This window comes from Nycticebus coucang, chromosome 9 (genome assembly GCF_027406575.1).
Source record: "Nycticebus coucang isolate mNycCou1 chromosome 9, mNycCou1.pri, whole genome shotgun sequence".
NCBI lineage: Eukaryota > Metazoa > Chordata > Mammalia > Primates > Lorisidae > Nycticebus > Nycticebus coucang.
Genome location: NC_069788.1, coordinates 13,656,257 through 13,668,954, shown reverse-complemented (window position 1 = coordinate 13,668,954; position 12,698 = coordinate 13,656,257). Strand labels below are relative to the sequence as shown.

Below are 12,698 nucleotides of genomic sequence, written 5' to 3'. Positions count from 1 at the left end.
TTAATGCCAGTTTAGAGGGAGTTCTCCATTTTCTTTTGGGACTTGGTTTTTTTCCAGCATTTTTATTAACTGAGAATATCAGTGTCATATTGTTCAAAATTTCAAATGACCAAGCAATAAAAATGAATTAAGACTTTTTTTTTAAAGAGTTGGGGGGGGTCTCACTCTGTTGCCCAGGCTGGAGTGCGGTATGATCACAGTTCACTGCAACCTCAGACTCCTGGGTTCAGGTGATCCTCCCACCTCAGTTTCCTGAGTAACAAGGACTACAGGCACACACCACCATGCCTGGCTAATAGTTTGGACATTGAATGATAAATATAATAAATTTCCTAGCATGTCTTAAACATAAAATAACAACAAATTAGTTAGATATAATATTCTGGATTAAATTCACTCAAACCTCAGCTGCCCTAAATATAATAACACACAAAAAAAAATCAGGGAATTTTAGATGACCAAAGGTTTGGTATGAATCTGTGGTCTGCTGTGGTTTCTGAGAGTATGAGCTCCAACATTTACTCCTTCATTTGTTATCTGCATGGCTCTGTAGCATGGAAAATATGGGTAAGTGAATGGATGTTACAAGTTGCGTGAAGAGGAAACTTTCTAATGTTTGGGATTATCCAAATATATAACGTGCTGTGTCATGATATCCAGAGATTCTGTAACATTAGAAAAGTTTTTTTGCAGATAGAATGTATATATAAGGAAAATTTTACAGTGGTGTTGTATGCATCACATAATGAATTGACTAATCTTAAAGGCTGCTGCTTCTGAAATTTATGTAATTCCTTGATATTTCTTGATATTTCAGTGAAATATCACTTGAGACAATAGTGTCCTTAAGGCTTATGGAGAACATTCATTGAAAGATGTCTGTATGATTAGGGAAGTAAAATACAGATACAGTTCTAAATTGAACCATAAAAATACAATTTAAGTAAAAAGTAAATTCAAAACCAGTATGCCGTGTGGCTATAGGTTTAATGTGATCTCTGTTACAAAGAATGGTAGAGAAGAAAAGAAACTGCAGAAATCACTTCCCCAGGAGTAATAGCTTTTTTTTCGCTACTTCCTTTGAAAATCTGTGTTCTATCTGAATCTTGAATACTACCCGGTTTTCCCGAAAATAAGACAGTGTCTTATTTTAAGGTGTGTTCCCAAAGATGCGCTAGGTCTTATTTTCAGGGGACATCTTATCTTTCCTGTAAGTAGGTCTTATTTTCAGAGAATGTCTTATTTTCGGGGAAACAGGGTATCTGAATATAGCTCTAGTTAGCTATTTAGGTCCTACATTGTAAAAAAGTAAAACAGAATAAAAATTCTCAGATGTCTCTTTTATTACTTCATTACATGTAGACCTATAGGTTAGTGAGATAATCCCTCATCTAGTCCCTTTCCCACTTCCATACTCAGTTTACTTCACATGGTGTCTTTGCCAACTCCTTATACTCATTCCTCCTCCTCCACGCCTGGAAGTTTTTGTCACGACTTTTATAACCTAATCAATCCAAGACCACCATCACCTCTGAACTTAAAAGATTCCTATACCTTTCATGGGGTATTTGTGTTCCACCTTGAGTTAAAATTATTTGCATACTTCCCCTAACCCTCTGTCAGGTTGAGATTTTTTAAATTACAGTTTTCCTTTTATATCATTGGAAGAATAATGTGGATATGTTATTAAGCATTGGGTAAATATTTGTTTTTAAATTTAGTTTGTGGTAAATAGAAATTATTCAGCAAAAGGCATCATGGTGCAGGAGAATAAACCCTGTCAGGAGATTAACCTCTGCGATTATAGCTACTTCTAGAGCCTTTGCACAGATCATGTCAGTTTAATATATGTAACAAATGAATGAGATGAACAATAGATTTTATCTTCTTTCTAGTCATATAATCCTAGGAATGTTAAAAGAAACTGATTAAGTTACAAGGAGAGTTGTAATTAATTTTTAAAGAAAAAATTTACTGGTTATCTCTAGAACTTAGAAAGTTCTATTCTTACAATGGTAACTAGAATATAATAAAAACCTATTATAATATTAATATATATGCTATTGTACATTAACTAGCCAACTAAAGAATAGTTAAGTACTTTGTAGAGGCTCAGCTATTATGTCTGTTATTTAAAGGGATAGGAAATGGTGCTAAACATAGGAGCTGGAAACTAAATAGTTTTTGATACAATTATATTCTGTGGAGTAGCATTATGAATCACAAAAAGATTGGTAGTGAAATTTCTGCTAATAAAATCTTTAATAATTTGAATAGACATTTGCTCAGTATGAATCTAAGGAAATTACATTTTGTAAAATTGCTTTATCTATGTTCTAGCTTGTTAAAAAATTTTACATAATTATGGGTATCCTAATATTATCCACTCACAGTCAACTGCATTCCTCACTTAAAGTGTATTCCCTAAGTGATGTTTTTAGTAGCAGGCGAATTTAAACTGGAATGTTTCTGTGCATGCTGCTGTCTCTGCCAGTTAATGAGGGAAGATGTGGTCATCAAGATATTGATTTACTATTACCACATTTTAATAATCCCTGCCCATAAATCCTAATAAGATAATACCACTTTTATTCATAAATCTTCTAAAATCTGACTTTAAGCTATGTACTTTATATTAAATATTTACATGACAGCTATATTTCAAATATCTTAAATAGTTTTATCCTGTTATTCTTTGCAGGGTACAACAGAATTGGTTTGCTATAAAGGAAAGGTACAAATTAATAGTTTGTATAAATATGTTATTGGAAGTTTGCTACCTTTATATCTTAAAAATATTCAATAATATGACATCTTGTGTTACAGACAAACCTGGAAAAAATCAGACATGTTCTTGAAGACTTTTTCATTTTAGAAGAGCTTGTCAGAAAGACATAATCTATTATACATACATTTGTTAATCAAAGTGTTTAATTGGAATACATTTTGAAAATCTGCTTACAGTTTTTCTCTGACATTAACATTGGTGATGTGTGTTATAATTAAAGAAAGAGAGCAACAGATAGGCTTTCCTGTAGAAACCAGGCAGACTTCTGAGTGGCCGAGAGACGGGGATTTTAGTGTGAACACGAGGTACTGCTGCTTTCCTCTTGATATTAATGCAGGTATTTAAGGTCTGTCACCTGCCTTGTTGTATGGACAGTATAATGATGGACAAGAAGAAAATTATTCTCAACTTCCTATCTTATTTCATGAAATTTTATTTTATTAATTTTAAATGTTTGATTTTTGAAATGCTGGATTATAGATTTAGGAATTATGGATTTATAGATTATAGATTTTCTCCTCCTATAGAAAGGAGATTTATCATTTCAATTGTCTTTGTCTAGTCCAATGTCTGAGCCCACCCAAGGTCTTCCTTCTCAGTCAAAAACTGGGTGGCTGTCGTAGCTGCTTTTATAATATGGCAGTATTAGGCAGTCTTAGCAGTGGACACGATTTAATGGCTGAAGGGAGTCCTTTTTTGAAATAAACTTTGACCCCCGGCGGCGCCTGTGGCTCAGTGAGTAGGGCGCCGGCCCCATATGCCAAGGGTGGCGGGTTCAAACCCAGCCCCGGCCAAACTGCAACAAAAAAAATAGCCGGGCGTTGTGGCGGGCGCCTGTAGTCCCAGCTGCTCGGGAGGCTGAGGCAAGAGAATCGCGTAGGCCCAAGAGTTAGAGGTTGCTGTGAGCCGTGTGACGCCATGGCACTCTACCCAAGGGCGGTACAGCGAGACTCTGTCTCTACAAAAAAAAAAAAACAAACTTTGACCCCCCCTCTAATGGTGATAGTATGAGGTTTAAATCTGCAATATAATGTAATAAGATGTAACATTTTTTATTAGTAATTTTTTAAAACATTGAATCTATATGTATGTCTGTTTTAGAGGATTGCATATTTTAGGGTTTTTTGAACACTTGTAGTGGCAGGATATATGCAAAGATTGTTTTTTAGCCCTTGTCTTAGTCTTTTTTGCATTGCAAACAAAATACCGCAGACTAATTCATAAACAATAGAAGTGTATTTGGTTCATGGTTCTGAGCAAGGCACAATAGAATTGGTATGCTGTAGAACAAAGGTACAAATTAATAGTTTATGTATTTATGTTTGTTTAAGGTTTAGTGCTTTTATGTCTTGAAAATATTTGATAAATATAACAAATTGTGTTATAGGAAAATGTGGAAAAAAACAGACATGTTCTTGAAGATTTTTTTTTTTTTTGCAGTTTTTGGCTGGGGCTGGGTTTGAACCCACTACCTCCAGTATCTGGGGCCAGCGTCCTACCCCTTTGAGCCACATGCGCCACCCTGCTTAAAGATTTTTTATTTTAGAGGCGCTCGTCAGGGAGGCATAATCTGTTATACACGTGTTTGTTAATCAAAGTGTTTACTTTGAGAAGCGTTTGAGGCTGGGAAGTCCGAGAGCACGGTTCTGGCGTCTGGTGAGGGCCTTCCTACTGCATCATCCCCGGTGGAGTCCTGGGAGCAAGAGAATGGGAGAGGAGGGGGACTCCCAACTCACTTTCATAACAGACTCACTCTCTTGATAATTAACCTATTCCTGTGGTGATGCCATTAATCCATTCGTGGGGGCAGAGCCAGCATGATTAATCACCTCTTACCAGGTCCCATCTTCTAACACTGTTGCATTGAGATTAAGTTCCCAACACATGACTTTGAGGGGACATATTCAAACCATAGCATTCCTTGAGTCCATGTTTTTAGATATTATTCTTCTTCTAGGACTAGGAAAATAAATGCTTTCTCCTTACCACTTTACAGATCTGTAGAAATTATTATAAATTAATTTCCAAATTTTATTATAAAGTCATTCAAAAAGATTTTATGGAAATTAGTAACTTTTAATGGATATTCAGCTCTAAAAGATTATTACTGTATCTTAAATTTCATGAAATCCCCTTATTTATGTAATTTGGTGCTTTGATGTATCTGCTCTTGAATGTTTCAAAATAAAAATGAGATTAATTTCCTATGTTTACATTTATGAGTAAAGAAGAATATCATCTGAATTCCATATTTGTAGCTTTCACAAATTATTTTTAAGTCTTAAGTATTTGGATTATGTTAAAGATACAGAAGAGTAAACTCTAAAATTACCTTGCTACACATCCATGTATTCAAGTTAACGCCTCAACAAGATATGAGGATAGAGGAATAAAACGTAGCTTTTAGGGCGGCACCTGTGGCTCAAAAGGAGTAGGGTGTCCGCCCCATATACCAGAGGTGGCGGGTTCAAACTTGGCCCAGGCCAAAAACAGCCAAAAAAAAAAAGTAACTTCTAAAGTGATCAACCCTTTTGTTTGTTTGATTTGTGAGACAGACTGTCAGATGCCAAAACCAAGGATAATTCATGTCAGAATTATTGCAGCCCTTCTAGAACAGCTAACTCTACTTGCAGTGAAGTTTAGGGCATAGACATTTCTCACTCATAATTTGACCCATTGTAGGAGCAAAGGAACAGACTGTCTTTAGAGCAGTATTTCCCAACCTACCACATGCTCCCGTGTACATGTAAATGTACAAAACACTAATTCTGGATATTTACCTTTACTTTGTACAGCATACTCTATTTTCTATTCTATTTCTTTTTTTTCTTACCAGAATAATGTGTAATTGTAGTCCATAAAATACATTTTGAAAACCGTAAGTGGACGACACCTGCCTTTTTGGTAAACTGTTTAGGATATTCCCATATTCTTGCCTTAAAGTTGTCTTTACCCTGTACAACTATGCTTACATATATTCTTTATTACACAGTTTCCTATGGAAATGGTTGATGGACACCCATTTAAGCTATGATGCAGTTAAAATCTGAGAAAGAATGAAGCTCTTAGGACATAGATAGCTGTGTGTACATCTGAAAGATGTTTTCCAAATTGTAATAGTTTTGAAAGTATCTCTAGAAGACCTCTGCATTGTTTGATCTGGCATTTTCTCCTCTTTTCAAACAGTGAAGGCAGTTTTTCAAAAAGTAATTCTAATTTGGTGGTATAATACCTTATAAGCTGGAATTTGGATTTGAAGTTAAAAAAAAAAAAAAAATCTTTTTAGCCTGAGAAGGTTCTAGATTATTAGAGCATAGAAAGTGAATGGGAAAGAATCTCTCACAGGTTTGATTTATTTTATGCTTCTTTCCATGGAAAAAGATTCACTAAAATATACCCAAAAAAAAAAAAAAAAAGACTTCTACATTTTAGCGACAGGAAGAGTGTTAGTAGTCTATCCTTACTGGGATATGATAGCTGCACCTTACTTAATTTGCAGAATGAATGATTTTCACCAGAGTATCTAAATTTATTTTCAACTTTAGAGTTTTCTGATTTTAAATCAAGTTAAATATGATTTGGTTTTTTGAGTGCTCACTAAACATAAGACACTCTCTGGAGTATGTACAGATAAGGATGTGAACAAAAAACACTTAACTCAGGAAGCTGCTCATATCCTACCCTGGAATATTAGAGGTCTTTACCCAATTGATTCTCAGATTCCCTTGCAGATTTGAGTGTTTATAGTAACACAGATTGTCCAATAAGTAAGTACTAAATGAATAAAAGTTCTAGCAGTGTAAGTAATCAGTTAAAAAGAATTGTTTCATTTACTACAAGCAGTGTTTTTTTTTAATGCTTTGCTAAGCAGGGTAAGTCTTAACCTATTAAGATATTGTAAGATAAAAAGTGAAAGAATAGAGAATGTGGAGTGAATAATTTTAAACTTAAGGAAATTACACGTAGTTGCTGGTGAATAATTCTGTATTTGTGAGGGTTGTTAAAGAATCAGTATCTGTGATGGTAGGTTAATTAGTTAAAAAATAATTCTGAGGAGGTAGTCTCAAAAAATAATTCTGAGGAGGTAGTAGTCTCAAAAAATAAGTAAGGGTAGATATGTGTTCTGAAATTGTATATCTGTAATACAAAAAAGCTAACAAAAAGTGAACACCTATAACAACAAAGTTGTGAATTCTTTAGTTGGTTATAGAAGCCGTGATCTTGAAGGAATGATTTAAAAAAGGAATGAGTGAATAAGCAAATGTTTTATTTTCTTAGTTTAAGAGAGTAGGCTTCAGAGTTGAGAATCTAGTAGTTGTCGGTCTTTTCATCTTGCCCTGTACAATGTCTTTGTGAGAAAGAAAAAGAAAGTTTGGGATGTGTACCTGTGACTTGGGTTCCTGAGAACTGTACAACTGATCTTAGCCAAAAGGCTGAGAAATGATGGGCTCCTGAGAACTGTAAGAATATTCCATTTAAAAAATAATATTTTTGTAGGCTTTTCTTGGTGCAGTGTTAGCATACTGAGTTAAATTGTATATTCACTATTTTAGCGTCCAGTATAGTATAAGATCATTACGATCATGGGTACTTGGGTTTGTATAACAAAAAATGTCCTAGGCTTATTATGCTATGTTTCATATGCTCCATTACACTTACTTTTATCAAAAATATGTGTAATTAGCTAGGGCTTAAAAGACTTGTTCAGTCTATTTAAGAAAAATTAGTAAATCCAATTATTTACTTTAAAGCTACAGAAGAAGGAAGATCAGCAACTGGAGCCTAAAAAAAGTACCAGCCCTAAAAAAGCTGCAGAACCCACGGTTGATCTTTTAGGACTCGGTAAGTAATAAAAGATAACAGTCATCTTTAGAGTTACAAAACAATTGACTTTTACTTGAACTGAATATAATGGCTTTGTCTTCAATATGCCAAAAGATACCTGTTAACTGAATTTGAAAATGGTGTGATTAGTTTGCTGAGTTCCCACAAAAAGGAAATCTTTAATAAGGGAGCCCGTCTCTGTCAGCACTGTCTTTACTGAGATACAAGTAATGAGTTCCTTGGGGAAAAGGGTATATCAAAGTAATCTTCAGAGGCGTGGCAGATGTGACATTTTAGCACTTAAAATAAGAGTGGACTCTTTTCTCTCTCTCCTTTCTCCCTTCATCTCCCCTCATCTCCCCTCCCTCCTTCCCTTCCTTCCTTCCTCTGCCCCTTTTAATTTTGTGAGGGATTTTTTCCCTCAACAAAATAAGTCTGGGTTATTGTAAAATGTGCTGGTTTATAAATAAAATTCAACTTTTGTTAACTGCAACAACACGTTATACCCGTACTAGATTTATATCATATATCTGATGACAGTGAGCAGTAGTCATTTTAATTTAATTTTATTCTCATGGCTGACAAATATGTGTGGTCTTTGTAGTGAATAAATAGACTTTCATTCAAGGGTTGTTTATACTGTGCTTATCTACAAATACTATTAGCGCTTATTTACATTTTTCTCCTCTTCTAAAAGAATCAGCTTAATAAATGGTTATTTTTTAAATGTAATGTGAGACACTTTTGCATAAGAATTAATTAAAAATTTTTCTTAGCTTGAAGACATATTAACAACTAAAGTAAAAGAATGAAAGACAGTTAAAGGATAAAATATTTCAAACTGCTTTTCAAAAATAGTTGATTTTAGTTACTAGTAAAATTTTTTTTCTATTTAAAGAATTATAGTTGAATGTTTTCTTCACTTCATAGGAAGTTGGTATGTTATACAAATATACTTCCTGAAAGTAAAATTCTATGATGGTTAAAAATAGTATGTTGGAAATGTGAAAAATAACTATAGTTTTGAAAATAAGGCTTTGGTTTAGGGGTTCTAAATGTAATTATGTTGAATTCTAGGCCTCATAAATTTTTAATTTTATTTCTTTTGCTACAAATGAAGATTTGTTATGAAAGTAAGAAAGTATCTCAGGAAAACTGTATATCTTTGTCTTCATTGCACGTTTCTTTTTCAGTCTTAAGTGCCTGGTTTGTTATGAAAATAGTTTATAACTGATATAATCTAGACCTGCTTCTTATCCTGCATATTCATGCTTTAATTCAACAAATACTGAGTGTCTAGTCTGTGTTGAGGACCATTATAGGCACAAGGGAGATAGTCTGAAAGATACAGATAAATAACCCCTGCCCTCTGGGAGCTTTCATTCTGTCTGGGGAAACAGTGAATAAACAGTTAAGTAAAATATATTGTAGCTTATTTATGTAATTGGTATAGATGAAGGAAAACAAAACTAGGTGGTTGTAATTTTAATGGGCTAGATGGGGAAGAACTCACTAAGGTTTCATTGAGACAGAGACCTGAAGAAGATCTGGATGTCTGGACCCGTGAGCAAGAGCACTCCAAGTAGAGAACAGCAAATGCAAGAGGCTGTTTATAGCAGCCCACGGGAAGGGTACACACTGGTAAGGGTGACGTGTGGCTGGAGTGGAATGATCCAGGGAGGTGAGTGATGGCGATGTGGAAGGAAAGGGTAAAGAGGAAGCAGGCATCTTGAGATAGGACTTTGACTTTTACTCGGAGTGACCTGCAAGCGTGTGTGAAGGATTTGCAAAGAGATAATTTTATGACTTTGATATTTAAAGAATTATCATGGCTGTGGTGCTCACAAGAGATTGTAGCAGGGCGAGGCAGGAAGACCAGTGAGGAAATCATTACGGTAAATAAGTGAAAGAATGATGATAACTTAGAGTAGGTGGTGGCATCAATCAAATACGAGGAATGAGAGGAGAAAGGGAATTGAGGATGGCCCAACATGTTTTTAGCCTGAGCCATCAAAAGGATGCAGTTGGAATTCACTTTGCTAAGAAAGTCTACAGGAAGTCTGGATGGAAGATTAGGAGTTTTATTTGGGTCATGTTAAGTTTGAAATGCCTATTAGATCAAAAATTTCTAATTTTAATAAAGGAGATCTTAATTAGGAAGTTGTATGAATTGAGAGCTTAAGAGAGAGGTCTGGGATGGGAACATGAAATAGGAACTCATCAGCTTTCATGTTTTTTAAAGTTCTGAAACTGGAGTGAATGTAGACCTAAGAGGAGAGGTTCAGGTGCTGCATCCCACTGCACTCAAAAGTTTAGAGGTCAGGGAGGTAAAAAGGGAACCTGAAAACATGACCAGAAAGGAGCGCATGCGCAAGTAGGAGGAAAACCAGTACCCTGCAGTATCTATTATGTGAGCTAAAGCAGTAAATTATATTAGAATTTATGTGCCACAGATTATACTGTGGTAACAGACTTCCTCAAAATATTGGTGGCTTACAGAACAAAAGTTTATCTGATAATTTCATGACAAGGAGGAATTGCTATTAGCAGTATCCTCCAGTAGCTTATAGAGTAGATGGGTTCCAGTAGACAAATGGAATGATGGGCCTCAACTATTGTTGCAATAATGCTGCATATTGAACAGCCCCTTAATTCCAAGAGTTTATGACTAGCAAACATGTATTTCTCTATGTCAACTAGGACAGTTCTGCTACAAGTTCGTTTGATATGTTCTCTGGCATCCAGGTTATTGGTAGGCACTGCTTAGCAGCCCTTTCAGTATGGCATTATTGTATCTTCATTTCTCAGGTTCCTAGACGTTTTTCCTTGTCTTCTACCACTCTGTCTTGAACCCCATAGCTTTAAGGGTTTGGCTATGGCACCAGCACTCTTTTGGTATCAGTTACAGTCAACTATTGCTACCATCAACCACAGTAGGGTTGGCAAACAACTCCAAAATCTCAGTTGCTTCTATCAACTGACATTTTTTTCTCTCACTCACAGTGCTGTGGGTCTTTGGGGTCAGCTCTCATTTAAACAATGGGGGAGCTTCAGGAAACAGTGACTTCAGAGAAGAACCAAGATTTGTTTAGGGAGAAGAAGTGAAGGGAATTTTTCTGGGAAAATTTTTCCTAAGAAAAGAAACTGGTGAAAGAAAACCATTCTTGAAATGATATGACAGGATGGTTTTTCTTCACCAGTGTCTTTGCTCAGGAAAAATTTTCCCAGAAAAATTCCCAGGGTGTGTTTGGTCAGAATTGGATTACATGACTTCAACTCTATTTGCAGGTGAGGACAGGAAGATAGTATTTAAACTCTACAGTGGAGGGAGGCTTTGCTGGTGAGAAGTACTGTGGGCCATGAGATGGGGTTTGGCAGGTCTGCAGCGTCTCATCCTTACCGCAGTCTTCAGGGTAGAGAGTATTTGCACGTGCACTGCCCCCCTTTTCCTTTTTTTTTTTTTTTAAACAGGCAATAAAACTGAAGCTAACAAAAATTAATTTCAAAGGCATAACTGCTTTACAATAGAACTAGGACCCAAATGCTAGCTTCCTGTCCTCTCTTGCAAATCATGTAATCTAATTTCTGACCAAGCACACCCTGGGAATTCTGCTGGAAATTTTTCTGGGAAAATATTAATTTTGTTAATTAATTTCTGATATTAATTCAGTTATCTTATGTTAAGAAACAGAGCTAACCATGTACCTGTAACTATTTTGAGTGCTGACAGATATTTATTCATTGAATCTTTGCAACATCCCTGAGGTTGGTGAACTACCATTTCCATTTTATAGATGGAAATAAGTAAGGCACAGAAAGGTTAAGTGACTTACCTGAGGTCACAAAGCTAGTAGGTTAGAATCAGGACTTAGACCAGGTAGTCTGTCTCTAGGACTTATATTCTTCGCACTGTGTTGAGCTGTGGTAGAAAATAAAACTCAATACCAGATGAGATCATACCACACAAAGTGGACATTGGACCATTTGTCAGATCAATAGATGGCAGAATTATGTCCGGAGGGGAACATTGGATTTAGAGGTAATACCTGGATTTTGTCTGACCTCCAGCATCTTCCATTTTGGAAATGGACATAAGAACCCTACTGTGGTTAATGGGCAGTGAACTAGTAAGTGGTGTGCTTTTGAGAAGCACCTAAGCGTGTTAGCTTGCACTCCATCCTGTGCTGTGACTGTAACCTGAACACTAGGTCAGACAGTATCAGTAAGAGGTAGCATAGGCCTTTGAAGGGATGTGCAGAGCAGGGACTCAGATGATGCTGAGTAACGTAGATTAAGACCCCTTCTGGGTTATTCCTCAAGTAGCCATTATCATTGAGACAGAAAGAAGGAGACAGATGGAAATAGTAATTGCAAAGCATGGTCTTTGTCCTGTGGAGGATTTGCAGTCATCTAAAAGAACTGAGGAAATTGGATTGCCTCAGAAATCTAGCTTATCACCATTTTTAAACACTGAGAAAGAAATTTGGTTTATACAATTTAGTTTCATATTTATATAATTATTCTTTTGAGGCTATAAAATGGCACAGAGATATTTGAGAGATAGAGAGCTTTTAAAATAATTCTGTAAAGTTTTTTCCTTACACCACTTCTCAGCAATCTCAGCAGCTCTAAATCAATATGTGCACGTCTTTGTAAAGATTGGTAGTGCCATAGGGCTTTCCACTGCACAGCATTGTAGGGCCTATTCATAAGAGTATCCTCTGCTCAAAATTTGACCAGATTGTGGCAATGTCCAAGAGTAAATTGTCCTTCTGGTACAGTAGACAGCATGGTAGAGGCTTGAAAAGCGAGGGACAAACAGAACTAATATGATCAAGGTTGTCTTCTAAGCCTGTGTCTGTGATTGTAGCAAATTAGCCTTATACCACCTACTTAATAGTAAGAAAAATTAACTAAAAAATAAAAATAAATAATTCCACCTCTTAGGAACTTTATTTTAAAACATTTGAAAATAATATAAAGCTTAAAAATTTTGATATCCTTCCAATAAACATTTGTGACTTGGGTTTACAAGATGTAAGAGTTTATTTCACTTCATAAATTAATTCATGCATTTTAATATAAA

At 35.5% G+C, this 12,698-nt stretch overlaps 1 protein-coding gene across 2 annotated transcripts in view; it reads left to right on the top strand.

The window, feature by feature from the left end:
- Positions 1 to 12,698, top strand: part of SMAP1 (small ArfGAP 1) — a 123,219-nt gene that overhangs the window by 91,993 nt on the left and 18,528 nt on the right. For both annotated transcript variants that reach the window (XM_053602080.1, XM_053602079.1), the window contains one exon: positions 7,540 to 7,630. In XM_053602080.1, the coding sequence (XP_053458055.1) occupies positions 7,540 to 7,630 (91 nt within the window). The remainder of the gene's footprint in view (positions 1 to 7,539; positions 7,631 to 12,698) is intronic.